Source organism: Canis lupus, chromosome 34 (genome assembly GCF_003254725.2).
Source record: "Canis lupus dingo isolate Sandy chromosome 34, ASM325472v2, whole genome shotgun sequence".
NCBI classification, from domain to species: Eukaryota; Metazoa; Chordata; class Mammalia; order Carnivora; family Canidae; genus Canis; species Canis lupus.
The window spans coordinates 16,040,403-16,059,094 of record NC_064276.1 but is presented as its reverse complement, the minus strand read 5'-3'; the positions used below and the strand labels follow the sequence as shown (position 1 = coordinate 16,059,094).

The 18,692-nt window shown below is 36.4% G+C and overlaps 1 protein-coding gene across 5 annotated transcripts in view; it reads left to right on the top strand.

Annotated features, from left to right (window-relative positions):
- The window catches only part of MCCC1 (methylcrotonyl-CoA carboxylase subunit 1), a 62,073-nt gene that overhangs the window by 12,569 nt on the left and 30,812 nt on the right, over window positions 1–18,692 (top strand). For 4 of the 5 annotated variants that reach the window (XM_025451216.3, XM_035710172.2, XM_035710173.2 and 1 more), the window contains 5 exons: window positions 4,585–4,706; window positions 5,134–5,281; window positions 5,370–5,491; window positions 8,635–8,746; window positions 10,783–10,864. In XM_025451216.3, coding sequence (XP_025307001.1) covers window positions 4,585–4,706; window positions 5,134–5,281; window positions 5,370–5,491; window positions 8,635–8,746; window positions 10,783–10,864 — 586 coding nt within the window. The remainder of the gene's footprint in view (window positions 1–4,584; window positions 4,707–5,133; window positions 5,282–5,369; window positions 5,492–8,634; window positions 8,747–10,782; window positions 10,865–18,692) is intronic. The other variant, XM_035710174.1, reaches the window with a different exon arrangement.

The following is an 18,692-nucleotide window of genomic DNA, read 5'->3' as shown; positions in this document are numbered from 1 at the left end:
AAAGCTATAACACATTGCTGAGAGGAATTAAAGTTCTAAATAAATGGATAGATATATCATTGGAAGAATCAATAGTGTTAAGATGGCAATTCTTTCCAAATAGATCTGTAGATTTAAGGCAATCTTGATCAAAATCCCAATAGGCTTTTTTTTTTTTTTTGGTAAATATTGACAAGCTGGTCCTAAAATACCCCAAGGACTAGTACATAGTTAAAACTAGTTGAGAGGTGCTGGTTGGCTCTGTCAACAGATCATGCAACTCTTGGTCTCAGTGTTGAGAGTTCAAGCCCCATGTTGGGTGCAGAAATTACTTAAAAATAAAATCTTTAAGAAAAAAAACCCAATTTTGAAAAGACCATGAATGTGTAAGGTTTAGATTCTCGGATTTCAAAACTGATTATAAACCTACAGTAACCAAGACAATATGGTATTAGAAGGATAAATACATATGTCAGTGCAACAGAATAGAAAGTCCCAAACTAAACTTACCACATGTATGGTCAATTAATTTTTGAACAAAAGTACTGAAGTAATTCAGTGGGGAGTCGCCTGGGTGGCTCAGTGGTTGAGCATCTGCCTTCAGATCAGGGCGTGATCCCGGTATCCTGGGATCAAGTCCTACATTGGGCTCCCTGCATGGAGCCTGCTTCTGCCTCTGTCTCTGCCTCTCTCTCATGAATAAATAAATAAATAAATAAATAAATAAATAAAACCTTTAAGAAAAGTTACAAACATAGGTAACATATACCTATGTTTTGGGCCGCCCAGGTGGCTCAGCAGTTTAGCGCCGCCTTCAGCCCAGGACCTGATCCTGGATACCCATGATCGAGTCCCATGTCGGGCTCCCTGTGTGGAGCCTGCTTTTCCCTCTGCCTTTGTCTCTGTCCCTCTCTTTCTCTCTCTCTCTCTCTCTCTCTGTCTCTCATGAATAAATAAATAAAATCTTTAAAAAAAATAAAGTAATTCAGTGGGAAAGTCTTTTCAACAAATTGTGCTGGAACAATTGGATATTTATATACAAAAAGATAAACCTAAACTCAGCAAAAAAAGAAAAAAAGAAAAGAAAGAGGTGCTGATACATGCTAAAAAAAAATGGATGAACCTTGAAAATATTGTGTTCAGTGGAAGAAGGAAGCCAATCACTGAAGTCTGTGTGTATTGTATGATTCCATTTACATGGAATATCCAAAATAGGCAAATCTATAGATCAGTGGTTGCCTAGGTCTTGGGATATGTAGGGAATGGAAAATAACTGGTAATAGACATGGAATTTGTTTCGAGGGTAATGAAAAGTTATTAGATCTTATTCAGTGTCTTAGATATATGGTAATGACTGTACAACTTGTATTGGCTAAGTTTATGGTATATCAATTATATGTCAATGGAGATGCAATATATAACCTGTAGGCACTAGAAAGGCTAAAATCAAAAAGACCAATAATACCATGTGTTAGCAGGGATATGGAGAAAATTAGAGGCATCATACATTGCTGATGGAAATGTGAAATAATACAGCCACTTTAGAAAACTGGCTGGCTTTTAAAAAGTTAAACATACGCTTACTATATTTTGACCCAATAATTGTACTCCTGGGTTTTTACTCAAGAGAAATGAAAAATATATTCACATGGACTTACTTGTACATGAATGTTCATAGCAGTATTATTCATAATAGCCCCAAACTGGAAAAAATCCAAATGAGTGGATAAACAAAATGTGGGCTATCCATTCAGTGCATCAAGAAATATAAAAAGATCTATAAAGGGATGCCTGGGTGGCTCAGTGGTTTAGCGTCTGCCTTCGGCCCAGGGTGTGATCCTGGAGTCCTGGATCGAGTTCCACATTGGGCTCCCTGTGTGGAGTCTGCTTCTCCCTCTGCCTGTGTCTCTGCCTCTCTCTGTGTGTCTCTCTTGAATGAAAAAAAAAAGATCTATAAAAAGAAATGAACTGCTCATCCATACAGGATGAGCCATAAAACATTACACTAGTTAAAGAATCTAGACACTTAAGATTCTATGCTATGTGGTTCCATTTATATAAGATTTCTAAAAAAGGCAAAATTATAAGAGACTGAAAGCAGGTCAGTAGTTGCTTGGTTCTGGGAGCAAAGATTAATCAATTATGCATACAGGAACTTTTTCAAGCAGTGGAAGTATTCTAAAACTGGATTATAGTAATAGTTGCACAATTGTATAAATTTGCTAAATTAAACTATAAATGAGTGAATGTTATGTACTGTAAATCATACTAAAAAGAAACCAAAAAAAAAAAAAAAAAAAAGAAACCAACCAACCTGTTAAAACACCAGAGAGGACTGGGATGTAGACCTGTTTCACTTTGCTTCACATAAATATTTGATATTTCATATAAAATTACTGAAACTGAACTTTGGTTTATTTATTTATTTAAAGATTTTATTTGTTCACTCATGAGAGAGAGAGAGAGAGAGGCAGAGACACAGGCAGAGGGAGAAGCAGGCTCCATGCAGGGAGCCCGATGTAGGACTCGATCCTGGGTCTCCAGGATCCCACCCTGGGCCGAAGGCAGCGCTAAACCGTTGAGCCACCTGGGCTGCCCAAACTTTGGTTTAAAAGACATCAAACTGTGATTATCTAGCATTTTGTTGTTTGCTGTCACTAAGCTGTGAGTTTTCTATTCATATGAGTTTCCTGGACACCTAAAGCATACCTCTTTAATTTTGAAGCATTGCCACTATTTGTGGTTTTTAAAAGATATTTGTTTATTTATTTATTTATTTAAAGAGAGAGAGAGAAAGCACATGCATAAACTAGAGGGAGGGGCAGAGGGAGAGGAAAGAGAATCTCCAGCAGACTCCACACTTTGCATGGAGCCCAAAGTGGGGCTCCATCTTACAACCCTGAGATCATGACCTGAGCCAAAAGCAAGAGTTGGTTGCTCAATCAACTGAGCCACCCAGGCGCCCCTGAAACATAACTATCATTTGAATGTGTCTGTTTTGAAATAGTGTTAGCTGAACTTTTTTCTTTTTACATTCTTTTGGTTATAATCATTATATATACTTACTGTTTTCAAAGAATAAAAATGCCATCAGGGCTGTTGATGTTGGAGAGAAAGTTGTTTTATCCCTCATAAATCGTGTAAGACTGTTGTGCTTTTTGCTTTCCTTTGTATCCTCACTTTTTGCTATATGTTTACTCTTAGGAATCTTACTCTTTTCCAGGTATTGATTTTCCTCTTCTGTGGGCTAAAAAGGCATACAAATAAATTTCTTTTTTTTTTTTTACAAATAAATTTCTTAAAACTCTGAGTAAGTTGCAAGTGACTAGGTCCTCTTCACTAAGTGTATATAGACTCTAATATGTGACTTTTTGTTTGTTTCTTAGCTTTTTTTCTGGAAAGATGATATTGGCAGATAGTGACCTAAAGATAAACGAGGTATTATTGTGCTAGTGTGTTCCTTTCAGATTTTGGGTACCATGGTTTCAATTCTAGGCCAGCTTTGTATGGAGACAGAGTAAACAACCCCCCACCTTGCTACTTGGGGGCCCTTTACTTCTGCTTGCAAATATTCATTGACACTCTACCCTAATAGCAGTATTATTTTAAATTAAAATATAGATTCTTCTATATAATTGAACAATTTCACTTATAGATACATATTAGGTATATTTTTTTAAAGCAGGGACTCAAACAGGTACTTGTATACCAGTGTTCATGGCAGTGTTATTCACAAAAGCAAAAGTTAGAAACAATCCACACATCCATCACCAGATGAATGGATAAGCAAAAAACCAAAATGTGGAATATGCACAGTGTTTTATTATTCAGCTATGAAAACGAATGAAATTCTAATACATGCTACAACATGGAAGAACCTTGAAAACGTAATACTAAATGAAATAAGCTAGACACAAAAAGGACAAATATTGTACAACTCCATTTATATTAGGTTCCTAGATTGGGTATTCATAGAGACAGTAAGATAGAGGTTATCAGGGAATGTGGAATTAATATTTAATGGGTACACACAGTCTCTGTTTGGGATCATGACAACATTCTGGAAATGAATAGTGTTAATAGTTGCACAGCATTGTGAATGTACTGTAATGCCACTGAACTGTACAAGTAAAAGTGTTTAAAATGGTAAACTTTATGTTGTGTATATATTACCACAATAAAAAGAAGTACAGATTTTTCTTTTTTTTAAATTTATTATTATTTTTTTTATTTTTAAAGATTGTATTCATTTATTCATGAGAGAGAGAGGCAGAGACTCAGGCAGAGGGAGAAGCAGGCTCCATGCTGGGAGCCCGACATGGGAATCTATCCCGGTGCTCCAGGATCACGCCCTGGGCCAAAGGCAGGCGCCAAACCGCTGAGCCACCCAGGGATCCCCAGTACAGATTTTTTTGGTTCAGTTAAGTCTTCAAAACTTTAGTGTGAATGTTTCAGATATCCCTTTGGAAACAGATTTTGATAGAGCCCATAGGGTACTTCCCACCAGTGTAGGGAGATGCTTCTTGAGAGGAAGACGACATCCCCTGCATCACACAGTGTGCCCATGAAGTGCTAGTAACTTTGTCCTTTCATTTTCACTTCTAGGCTATCCATCCAGGATACGGTTTTCTTTCAGAAAACATGGAATTTGCCGAACTGTGTAAACAAGAAGGAATTATTTTTGTAGGTCCTCCTTCATCTGCAATTAAAGACATGGGTATAAAGAGGTATGAATTTATATCTTTTAAATATGACCATAGAAAGGTCATTTGAAATAGTTTCTGCAACCTGTAATAGATATGATCATTATAACCTTTGGTTGTCATAGGCATAAGTTATTCATCTGCCACTCCAGCGAGTTACAGAAAATGTTCATCTACTTAGGGTTTCTAATCAATGTATGAGTTAGTTTTAGGGATTAAAAACAAGGTGGGAAGAGCTATCACATGAAAAACTGGATTCCTAGTTATCACAGAAAACCTAATATTTTAATATTTGTGTTAATATTTGTTGTCTCAGACTGTATAGTGTTTTCTTTACCTATAGGATGTTATTTTTAAAGTTCCATTGTACTTATACACTGGGCTGTTTCTGTGTTTCCCTTCTATGAAATAACTCATAGAATCAAAACATCTTACCTCTTTTGTTCAAAAGCACATCCAAATCCATTATGGCTGCTGCCGGAGTGCCTGTTGTGGAAGGTTATCATGGCGAGGACCAGTCAGATCAGTGCCTGAGGGAGCACGCGGGGAAAATCGGTTATCCTGTCATGATTAAAGCCGTCCGTGGTGGAGGAGGAAAAGTAAGATTGTGCGTGCTCGTGTTTTTCATTTCAGGCTAGGCTTCTTTGTTTTATTTAGGTTGTAGTCCTAACTATCTTGCCATCTTAGGGGATGAGGATCGTTAGATCTGAGGAAGAATTTCAAGAGCAGTTAGAATCAGCACGGAGAGAAGCTAAGAAGTCTTTCAATGATGATGCGATGCTGATTGAGAAGTTTGTGGACACGCCAAGGTGGGTTCACCTTTTTTTTTTCTGACTTAGCCTTTTAAAATTAAATTATAAATGAAATGCATGTAAATTATATGAAATATAAAGTTCTAATAGTACCATAGTACATTATCCCACCCCCCTGATGTAACCACTTAATGTATAAGATGTGCATTCCTCCAAGCATTTCCTAGGGGAATAGAAATACATATACACACAGAATACAAAATACATTCAGAAGTACAGTGAGTTTAGTCTTACATAGTATCACATGCTAATATGACATCAGAGCCATCTTTCCATGCCAGTAAATGTAGGTCTACCCTATACTTTTTATTGAGCTTAATAAATCCATGATATAGATGTACCATTAATGTATTCAATCCATTTCTTGTTGATGGAACGTAGGGGTTTTTTTCAAAATAAAAAAATTCTTCTAAGAAATTTAGTTTTATGAAAGTCTGTAAGCATTGGTTGAGATGCTCAGAAATTGGGACTAGATACCTAAATTGAATTGATAGTGTTGACCAATAATAATACTAACATCTCACCTGTATATCATACTTAACCATTTGCCACAATCTAAGCATTTACATATACTAAATAATTTTGCTGTCCTAATTCTAGTCTAATTCCTGTAACAATCCTGTAGATAGGCCCTATTCCCATTTTACAGCTTAAGACCCTGAGGAACAGAGTGGTCATATGACTTGCTTGAAGTCTCCCAGCTGGGAAGTGGTAAAATTGGGATTTGAATTCAGAATTCACACTCTAAGCTACTACTAAACTGCTTTTCTAGGTACCACTGTAACAAATGCCATGTGAATTTCAAATTTTTTCATTTTCTGCAATTTTTTATATGTATTGCTTAAAATAAGATCTTGACTATAAAAGTTTCTTGTTTCATAGATTTTTTTGAAGATGTAAATTCTTTACATGTGGAACGTTAGCTATATATTACCTCACATTGTAATTTGTTTGCCCGATAGCTAGGACTCCCAGGAATCAAAGACCTGGTAGTACATTTACTTTAATTTTCCCCTGTATATCACCTGGCATGCTACTTTCTTCATGACAAGCATCAACAATGATATCTTTTGAAATGTAGAAGTAATATAAATACATTACAAGTGTGGAAAATACAGAAGATGGAAAACAAAGTCACTCATAATCTCATTCTCCTAATACAAGTAATAGTATTTCTGTATATATTCATTTTGTATTTTCTAGTAATATGACATTTTAATGTCATAATTACGCTGTTTTGTATGTTGCTAAATAATTACCTGTTGAGTTAATGGAGTGTCAGAAGATTGTCAAGGTGCTGCTTGTAACTCAGAAAAGGCCATATGAAGATGTTTTATAAATCTGCTCAGAACTATTGAGCTTATATGGAAGGCTGGGCTAGCAAACAGTCTTCAAAGTGTACTATTTTGGAGGATAAAAAAAGAAATCAGATTCCTTTCTTACTTCGAACTCAATATATATTCTAGATGGATTAAAAATGCAAATAGGAAAATAAAAACTGTAGAACTCTTAGAAAATATCAAGGCCGTCTTGGTAGACTCCAACTGTATCTGTCTCTCTAGCCAGATCCCAGCAGTGGCTGAACGGGAACAGCTGGGATTTGGTGCACCTCCTGGTTCTCAGACAGTGTGCTGCAGAATCTCCAAGTTAGATAAAGTAGCACAGAAAAAGGATTAGTCAGAAAGAGGAAAATAACAAGAGCAATATGATCACTACAGAAATCATAACAGAACACAGATCCTCAAAAAGCTTCCCTTGTAAGCTGCCAAAGGAATAAGTGTTTCCAACTTCTGAGAACTCAGAAAAGAGCTGTGTTGTGTTTCTAGTAGGTGTTCCTTTCAGAACCGAGAATTTCTGTTCTTCTGTCTCCTTCTTTGGAGAGCTAACAGATAAGGGAGTGTCAGTGGAAGTGATTTTACAATTGGAATTTGAAAAACAAACCACTTAGTTCCAAGATGCAAAGAGCTAGGAAGTTGTCACTCACATCCAAAAAGTAAGTAAAAATCAGAGCAAAATGAAAGTCAGTGAATTTTTAGACCTATTAGAGAATGGGGCCTGCAGGGCAAACCATGACCCTGAAATCCGAACAGCATGTGTACACAGTGAATCATAGCTGGGATCCGCTTGCCTGTGGCAGAAGCCACTGGTGCCATAAACTGACAGGAACACTTCTCTGGGGATTATGATAAATTACTGGAGTCTGAGTATGGACTAGCTTGATAGTGAAAAACCCCTCACGGTCCCACGTTGTTATTATTTTGTCTTTTGACAATTTTTATTTTTAAAAAATCAACAGAAAAAACTTTTGCTGGTCACTCATTTCTCCATCATAGTGGTGAATATGTGAGGTGAACTACAGAGTGAACATATCAGAATAAACCTACCAAGAAGAATGCTTTCATGTTCACCAAATGGTTTGTTTACCCTTATTTTCCTAAGTGTTATGTGGATTTACTCTTAATATTATTTCTCATAATTTTACTCTGTTACATTCAACATTAAAATGACTTTTTATGATATAATATTAGTAATATTTTTTAAAAAATTAATGATCCATATGAATTTATTTCTTAACCTTCTTATGGATAAGCCATTGTAATTTTTAGTCTGCCTTAGTTTATAAAAGCTGACCATAAGGATGATTTTTAAAATTGCCCTGATCATGGGGCACCTGGGTGGCTCAGTTGATGAAGCAGCCAACTCTTGATTTCAGCTCAGGGCATGATTTCAGGGTCCTGGGATTGAGCTCATGTTGGGCTCCATGCTCAGCCGGGAGATTGAGATTCTCTCTCTCCCTCTGCCCCACCCTCTACTTGCTGTTTCTCTCTCTCGCACTCTTGCTTTCAAAAGTAAATGAATAAATCATCAAGAAAATAATAAAAAATTAAATAAAAATCCTCTGATCATAAAAAAGTTTTCATTGGCTTTTCAAGAATACATGAAATGTGACTGTAATTTGTAATTTTGGTGTGAGATTTATCCGTGTTTTCCTTGCCCATTTGTACTTGTGACTTGCCCCTCCTCTGAGGTCATAAGTATAGTCTCCTATGTCTTATTTCCTAGTCACTTCATATATGTAGGTTTTTTTTCTAGAATGTTTATTCTACAAATGGAAACTTTTTCATTGGGTTTTTAAATAGGCATGTAGAAGTCCAGGTGTTTGGTGACTATCATGGCAACGCTGTGTACTTGTTTGAAAGAGACTGTAGTGTACAGAGGAGACATCAGAAGATCATTGAGGAAGCCCCAGGGGTAAGGACCTTATAATGAAATTTGCAAGCTTTTCTGTAGGGTAAACCTGAATCACTCTTATTTTCAAATCAGAAATCTGTGAAGTTAGTGTCTCCTCCAAAGTCCTGCTGAATAACTGCTTCCCAGTAGTAATATAATGATAAAGCCCTAGTGAAGCCTTGGCAATGAGGAGGGGCTTGGTATTCTCAAGTTACCATGCTAAGGGCACAATCGGGCCATGATCCTTCTGGATGATATCTAGGAAAATCTACTCTGATCCAAGTACAGGCTGTCCCTGACTTCACGATGGTTCAACTTAGAATTTATTGGCTTTATGGTGGTGTAAAAGTGATACATAGTAGAAATACTTCGAATTTTGAATTTTGATCTTTTCCTGGGCTCTATAAATGGTATGATACTCTCCTGGGCAGCAGCTGTGACCCCAGCTCCCAGTTAGCCACATAGTCTGGAGGGTAAACAACTGATACGCTTAAAATCATTCTTAACAGTATGTGTTCTTAGACTCTCTGAACTCAGTATTCAACAAATTATGTGAGATATTCAGCCCTTATATTATAGGACTCTGCCCAATTGTAGGCTAATGTAAATGTTCTGAGCACATGTGAGGTAGACTAGGCTAAGTTAGGTTTAGTAGGTTACATGTATTTAAATGCATTTTCAACTACCAGTATTTTCAACTTATGATGGGTTTATCTGGACATAAGCCCACTGTAGATTGAACAAGATCTGTATCTGACTTGGAGTGAGCAATTGTATAATATTTCCATGTAGATTTTAAATTGTACTTAATGGGAATATTTGAGGAATGCATTAGCCTGATTCGTTTGAATGTATTTTTTATAAAGATTCTTTTATTTTAACTATTTCAGGTATCCCTCAAATATATTAGTCATCTTCCTGCCATTGAGGTTTATTGTAGAGGAGAGAGATTTGCTCATATTTGGCAATGTTTGCCCCCTTGAAATTAATTGTTTACATCTCTTTGGGTCTACGTTGATTGGTTAGGTTGTCCTTTAAGTCAAATCTTACTCCTGTAATTACCTCTTTTTAGATTTACATTTCTTTCTTTTTTATTAAGGATTTTATTTATTTATTCATGAGAGACAGAGAGAGAGAGAGAGGCAGAGACACAGGCAGAGGGAGAAGCAGGCTTCATGCAAGGAGCCTGACGTGGGACTCAATCTGGGACTCCAGGATCACGCCCTGGGCCGAAGGCAGGCGCTAAACCGCTGAGCCACCCAGGCATCCCTGGATTTATATTTCTTTTGAGCCTACTACTGCCATAGGCCTCTTTCTTGTCTGGGGTTTTGTACTTTTTTTTTTTTTTTTTTTCAGTAGGTACTTCTAAAAAGTCAGGTATCTGGGGTTTCTGGCTAATCAGTTTGTTGTTCTCATCTATTCAAATTTTAATTTCTGTTACAGAGTAAATTATATTGTTCAAAGTAAATATCAACAGTAGTTTCAGTAAAGCCTTATTTTGAAGCAATGATTATGTAAATATATGTCTATAGGGCACTGTTTTAAAATGCTAGAAAACCTTTTCCTACTTTTTAATCTACTTTTCTTTTAATGAACCTTTCTTATTAACTTGGAATCTTAAGGTTTACCATTATTCCAAGATACATTGGAATAACATGGACACATTGGACACATGGCCCAGATTGCTCTACCATCTTTAAACAAAATAGGAATCATTCAAAATTTTCATATTGATACATATAGTTGGATATATAGTCCTGAAAATTCTTATTTAGGTACAAAGGAGATAGATCATTATGCTGAATAATATCTACAGTTTATGGAAATTAACAGAACCACTAAACTTTGGCTTAGGGACAGTTGACTGTGGTGTAGGACATATTTCTTGATGAAATGTGTAGCATTAACTGTTTATCCTTTCCCTTTAAGGTACTATTTGATATCTAGAAATGCAGTATCAGATGTTAAGGGAAATTAGTAGTAGGCAAATTAGTAGTAGGAAATTAGTTAGTAGGGCAAAGTACTAATGGAAATTTATTTTGAATATTTTTTCATAGCCTGGCATTAAACCTGATGTAAGAAAGAAGCTTGGAGAAGCTGCAGTCAGAGCTGCTAAAGCTGTAAATTATGTTGGAGCAGGTATGCTAAGATTTACTTTGTATAGAGGAAAAGAAATAATCATTTATTTATGTTCAGAAGGCAAAAGAAATATACAACTTTTAAATCACTGGCTTTCAAACCAATTATATCCACATTAAGAAATACATTTTGAGACCCAGTATATACACATAAGTACTTATGTTTCTATACATATTTGGGAAAAAAAAATCACTAAACAGTACTTAACCCTAGTTATGTGTAATGCTATTTGATATTTTCTATCCCATTTTAAAATAAAACCATTTTATCTAAAATAAACCATGGAGGGCAGCCCCCATGGCACAGCGGTTTAGCGCCGTCTGCAGCCCAGGGCGTGATCCTGGAGACCCTAGATTGAGTCCCACGTTGGGCTCTCTGCGTGGAGCCTGCTTCTCTCTCTGCCTCCCCCCTCCCCCCGCATCTCTATGAATAAATAAAGTCTTTAAAAAAATAAATAAATAAAATAAAATAAACCATGGAGCAGAAAGTACAGAGAGTTCCCATATTGCCTATCCCCACACTTGCACAGCCTCCCCAACTATCAGCATCCCAGACCAGAGGGGTTCATTTGTTACAATCAGCAAACCTACAGTGATACATCCTTATCACCCATAATCTATCATTTACATTAGGGTTCACTCTTGATATTGTATGTACTACTGACATTGTTGCACAGTATACATTTAGAGAAATGTATGATGACATGAATCCACCATTGTATCATATGAGTACTTTTTTTAAGATTTTATTTACTTGAGAGAGAAGGTGAGCACTAGAAGGTAGCGGGGGAGTCAGAGGGAGAAGCAGATTCTCTGTGAGCAGGGAGCTCAATGCAGGCCAGATTGTTGAGGATCATGACCTGAGCAGAAGGCAGACACCCAACTGACTAAGCCACCCAGGTGCTCCCAGAGTCCTTTCAGTGCCCTAAATATCCTCTGTGCTCTGCTCTTTTCCCTTCCTGTCTTTAACTCCTGACAGTCACTGATCTTTCTGTTGCCTCCATAGTTCTGCCTTTTCATACAGTGTGTAGACCTTTCAGATTGGCTTCTTTCACTTAGTAATATGCATTTAAGCTTCCTCCATGTTCTCTCATGGCTTGATCATTTCTGTTTAGTGTTGAATAGTGTACTCCATTTCCTAGATGTACCACAATTTATCTGGTCACCTACTGAAGGACATCTTGATTGCTTTCTAGGTTTGGCAGTTCCAACAAAACTATTATAAAAATCTGTGTGCAGAGTTCTCTGTGGACATAGTTTCAATTTATTTACTAAACACCAAGAAATTGATCACTGGATCATATGGCAAGAGTATGCTTAGTTTTGTAAGAAACTGCCAAACTTTCTTCCAGAGTGACTGTAACATTTTGCATTTCCACCAGCAATGTATGAGAGTTCCTGTTGCTTTATATCTTCACTAGCATTTGGTATTATCCATGTTCCATTCTAATAGGTGTGCAGTGGTATCTCATTTTAATTTGTATTTCCTTAATATGATGAGTGGAGCATCTTCTCATATGCTTACTTACCATCTGTGTTTCTTCTTTAGTGAGGTCTGTTCAGGTGTTTTGCCCACTTTTTAAATTGGTTTGTTTGCTTTTTCTTATTATTGAGTTTTAAGAATTCTTAGTACAATTTGGACCATAGTCCTTTACCAGAGGTATCTTTTGCAAATATTTTCTCACAATCTGTGGTTTGTCTTCTCATTCTCTTGACATTATCTTTTGCAGAGCATAAGTTTTTTAAATGTAGTAAAGCCTGCCTTATCAATTATTTAATGAATTATGCCTTTTTTGTTGGCATAATTTTGTATGCTTTCTTGTTGTATCTAAAAAGGCATTACCATACTCAAGGTCATGTAGATTTTCTCCTGCTATCTTCTAGGAATTTTATAGTTTTATGTTCCAAATTTGGTCTATGGTCCTTTTTAAGTTAATTTTTCTGGAAGTGTAAGATTTGTGTGTAGATTGTGTGTGTGTATGTGTGTAGACATAGAGTTATTCTAGCACCATTTTTTTAAAAGACTGTCTTTGCTCCATTGTATTGCCTTTGCTCCTTTGTCAGAGATCAATTGGCTATATTTATATGGGACTATTTCTGGACTACCTGCTCTCTTCCATTGATCTATTTGTTCTTTCTCCAGTATTTCAGTATTTTGAATACTGTAGCTTTATAGTAAATCTTGAACTCAGATAGTGTCCATCCTCCAACTTTGTAATTCTCCTTCAATATTGAATTGCCTATTCTGAGTCTTTTGCCTCTCCCTATAAAACACTAGAATCAGTTTTTTGATATTCACAAAATAACTTTTTTTTTTTTTTGATATTCACAAAATAACTTGCTGGGATTTTAATTGGAATTGTGTTGTCTCTATACAGTAAGTTGGGAGAACTCACATCTTGACAATGTTGAGTCTTCCTATCCATGAACATGGAATATCTCTCCATTTTGTTCTTCCTTGACTTCTTTCATCAGTTTTGTAATTTCCTCATATGGATCTTATACATCTTTTGTTAGATTTATACCTATTTCATTTTGGAGGTGCTTGTATAGATGGTATTGTGTTTTTAATTTCAAATTCTACTTGTTCATCATAGGTATATAGGAAAACAGTTGACTTTTATATATTAACCTTTTTTTTTTTTTAAGATTTTATTTATTTTTTCATGAGAGGCAGAGACAAAGGCTGAGGCAAAAGTAGGCTCCATGCAGGGAGCCTGATGTGGGACTCGATTCCAGGACTCCAGGATCATGCCCTGAGCCAAAGGCAGACGCTTAACCACTGAGCCACCCAGGCGTCCCATATATCCTGCAAGCTTATTATGATCACTTATTAGTTCCAGAAGGTTTCTTTGGTAAATTCTTTTGGATTTTTCTACATAGACAAGTCATCTGTGATTAGACAGTTTCATTTCTTCCTTCCCAATCTCTATACCTTTTCCTTTTCTTGTCTTATTGCATTTCTAGGGCTTCTAGTATAATGTTGAAAAGGAGTGGTGAGAGTGGATGTCCTTCCCTTATTTCTTATCTTGGTGTGAAATCTTCTAGTTTCTCACCATTAAATACAATGTTAGCTATGTGTTTTTGTAAATCTCCTTTATCAAATTAGGAAGTTCCTTTGTATTCCTAATTTGTTGAGAGTTTTTATTATAATTAGGTACTGAATTTTATCCGGTGTTGTTCTGCATCTATTATTACAGTCATATGGTTATTCTTTAGCTTGTTGATGTGATGGATTACATTAATTGATTTTCAAATGTTGAACCAGCCTTGCATACCTGGGATAAGTCCCACTTGGTCATGGTATATGATTATTTTTATACATTGTTATTTTTGCTTTGCTAACATTTTTGTTGAGGATTATTGCATCCATGTTTATAAGAGATATTGATTTGTAGTTTAGTTTTTTTGTAATATCTTTCTCTGGTTTTAATATTAAGGTAATGCTGATCTCATAAAATGAGTTAAGAAACAGTCTGTCTTCTGTGTTCTCAAAGAGATTATAGCAAATTGGTATAAATTCTACTTTCAGTGTTTGGTAGAACTCACCAGTGAACCTCTATTTTGGAGGTTTTGGAAGTTATTAATGATTATTTCAACTTCCTTAGTAGATATAGGCCTATTCAGATTGTTTCGGAGTGATTTTCTCTTGTGTGACTTTTGGCAGATTGTGTCTTTCAAGGAGTTGGTCTGTTTCATCCAGGTTATCAAATTTATGGGCATAGAGTTGTTCATAATATGCTTTTAATATCTATTAACCATAAGAGCCATAGTAATTTCTCTTATTTCATTTCTGATATTAATAATTTGTCTCTTCTCTCTTTTTTTTCTTAAACAACTTGACTAGAGGCTTATGTATGTAACTGATCTTTTCAAAAAACCAATTTCTGGTTTTATTTGTTTTTTCTATAGATTTCTACTTTATTATTTCTTCTCTCTTGCTTACTTTGGAATTAATTTGCTGTTCTTTTTCTAGTTTCCTAAAATGGAAGCTTAATTTTAGATCTTTCTTCTCTTCAAATATATGGATTAAGTGCTATAAATTTCCCTTTTCCCTCCAAGCATTGCTTTCAGGGCATCCCACAAATTTTGGAAAGTTGTATTTCTATTTTCATTTAGTTTAAAGTATTTTTAAGCTTCACTTGGGATTTCTTCTTTGTCTTATGTGTTACTTGGTACTGTGTTATTTAGGCTGCAAGTATTTGGGGATTTTTTTCCCAGCTATCTTTTTGTTACTGATTTCTGGTTCAATTGATTTTTAATTTAATTGTGGTCCTGAAAAAAAAAATTTGGTCTTGGCAAACATTTTATGATATCTATTCTTTCAAATTTGTTAAAGTCTTTTCTGTGACTCTGAATATGGTCTGTCTTGGTGAGTGTTCCATGTGAATTTGAGAATATGTAATCCAGTATTGTTGGATAAAGTAGTCTATAGACACTGAGTATATCCAATTTATTGATGATGCTATGGAGTTCAACTATGTCCTTACTTATCTGCCTGCTAGATTTGTCCATTTCTGATAGAGGGGTGTTAAAATCTCCAGCTGTTTTAATAGATTCATCTATTTGCAGTTTTCAGTTTTTATTCCATGTATTCTGACACTCTCTTCTTAGGTATATACCCGTTAAGATTATGTCTTTTTGAAGTATTGACCTATGTCATTGTCCTCCTCTCTAAAGAACATTTCTTGCAAGATAGATCTACTGCCAATAAATTCTCTCAACTTTTGTTTGTTTATGCATATGTTACACCTTTTCTAGTTGTCCACAGTTCTTGGATATTTTGCTTTGTTTTTTTCAGTCTGTCTGTCTTTGCCTTTAGTTTTGGAAGTTTCTGTTGTCATATCCTCAAGCTCAGAGATTCTTGCCTTAACTGTGTCCCGTCTACCAATGAGCCGACCAAAGGCATTCTTCATTTCTATCACAGTGCTTTGATCTCTAACATTTCTTTTTGATTCTTTGAAATCATTTATTTGAATTTCTATGTTTTTATTTATATTATCCATGTGGGTTCTTGCATGTGTCTAGTTTTTCCATTAGTGTACTAATCAAAATCTTAGTGTACTAATCAAAATGTTTTTAAGTTCTTGGTCTGATTATTCCAACATTTCTGTCATATCTGAGTCAGGTTCTGATGTTTATTCAGTTTCTTTAATAAACTGTGTTTATTGCCTCTTATGCCTTGTGATTTTTTTCTCAATAGCCAGACCTGAGGTACCAGGTACAAAGAACCATGGTAAAGAGGTCTTTAGTCATGTGGTGATTAGGTGTGGGGAAGATGAAGTGTTTTGTAGTTGTATGATTATGTCTACATTTTTTGGTGAGCTTGTGCCGTGAACTGTGAATTTCACCAGTGCATCTCAGTTTGTTTTTTGCTTATTCACTGATTTATTCACTTATGGGGGACAGGGTGGCTGGAGTTGTATATTTCCCTTCCTCCAGTTATGTTAATTAGGCTCTAATGAAACCCTTGTAGTTTAGACTTTAGTAAAATATGGACAAATCTTGTTTAGAACAGAACTTTGGTGGTAGCCCGGGTGGCTCAGCGGTTTAGTGCTGCCTTTGGCCCAGGGCGTGATCCTAGAGACCCGGGATCGAGTCCCATTTCGGGCTCCCTATGTGAAGCCTGCTTCTCCTGCTGTCTGTGTCTCTGCCTCTCTCTCTCTCTCTCTCTCTTTGTGTCTCTCATGAATAAATAAATAAAATCTTTAAAAAAAAAAAAGAACAGAACTTGGTTTACTTCCAATGGTTCCTTTTCTTCTTTCACTGCTAGAGACTCAAGGGGATTTTTTTCCAGTATTCACTGGAAGGACCTATTAGAGCTTCTGGAGGTAAACACAAAAGTTTGAGGAGGCTGTCCTTGGAGTTTATAATGCTCACAGTTTTCCACACTGAGCAACTAGCAACATATTAGTTGTAACCCAGTTTTTCTGTCTGGTACTTGTTCCCTAAGAAGTTTTGTTCATGGGTCTCTGTTCCAGTAAGTTGTGACTCTCTATTTGCCTGTCTGTCTCTCTTAATTGGGGCGGGGGTGGTGGTGGTGGTGGTGGTGGTGGTGCAGCAGTTTGCCCTGTGACCTCATACCTCCAATGGCTCTGAGAAAAATTGTTGATTTTTCAGTTTATTTGGCTTTTTACTCTTGTCAGGGTAGAATGGTGACTTCTTAGTTTCTTATGGGCCAGAAACTGGAAGTCTTCACTGAATTTTTACAAGCCACTAATGGGTTATGACCCACAGTTTGAAAAACAGTCTTAAGTTATAAGGAACTAACTTTCAGCTAAGTGAAACAAAACTCAAACACAAAACACTGCATAGTATATGATTTCATTTATGTAACATACTAGAAAAAAGTACGGCTGCCTGGAGCCCAATGACCTGGGGAAGGGACTGACTGCAAAGGAGAACAAGGGAACATCTTGGATAATGGAAATATTTTGCATTTTCGTGGTGGTAGTAGTGGTTTTATCACTCTATTCAATTTCTGAAACTCAAGATACTTCCCTACACCTAAAACAGATACATTTTATTATATGAAATGATACCTTAATAAAATTGGGAAAGATGAAGATTTAGTTGCTAAGCAATCTTCTAGTGGGTCACCAGCAAAAGGACTTTTAAAGGAAACCTCCAACAATCAAGAGGAAAAAATGTTGTATTTTTTCTACTGGATTAGAGGGAGATGGAATGTGAGAACGTGAGGTTCCAGGGGTCTTTGTGCCCTGAAGCCAAAACACATGGCCCAACCATGTTCTCATTGCTGCAACAGCTGACACTACTCATAACTTGGACTTACTATTTGCTCAAAACCCTGAGCATGCTTTTCTATTGCGAGATTTCATGTGGCTCCCTATTTTTTAATTAAGAATCATTTGCTGCTGCAAAATGTGAGATATTCTCTTCACAAACTGCAAAATGTTTACCATTGAATGAAGGCAGCATTAAATGTTGATGTGATTTGACTCTCTAATTTCTTTTTTTTTAATTTATTTTTTATTGGTGTTCAATTTACTAACATACAGAATAACCCCCAGTGCCCGTCACCCATTCACTCCCACCCCCCGCCCTCCTCCCCTTCTACCACCCCTAGTTCGTTTCCCAGAGTTAGCAGTCTTTACGTTCTGTCTCCCTTTCTGATATTTCCCACACATTTCTTCTCCCTTCCCTTATATTCCCTTTCACTATTATTTATATTCCCCACAAGAATGAGAATATATAATGTTTGTCCTTCTCCGACTGACTTACTTCACTCAGCATAATACCCTCCAGTTCCATCCACGATGAAGCAAATGGTGGGTATTTGTCATTTCTAATAGCTGAGTAATATTCCATTGTATACATAAACCACATCTTCTTTATCCACTCATCTTTCGATGGACACCGAGGCTCCTTCCACAGTTTGGCTATTGTGGCCATTGCTGCTATAAACATCGGGGTGCAGGTGTCCCGGCGTTTCATTGCATCTGTATCTTTGGGGTAAATCCCCAACAGTGCAATTGCTGGGTCGTAGGGCAGGTCTATTTTTAACTCTTTGAGGAACCTCCACACAGTTTTCCAGAGTGGCTGCACCAGTTCACATTCCCACCAACAGTGTAAGAGGGTTCCCTTTTCTCCGCATCCTCTCCAACATTTGTTGTTTCCTGCCTTGTTAATTTTCCCCATTCTCGCTGCTGTGAGGTGGTATCTCATTGTGGTTTTGATTTGTATTTCCCTGATGGCAAGTGATGCAGAGCATTTTCTCATATGCATGTTGGCCATGTCTATGTCTTCCTCTGTGAGATTTCTGTTCATGTCTTTTGCCCATTTCATGATTGGATTGTTTGTTTCTTTGG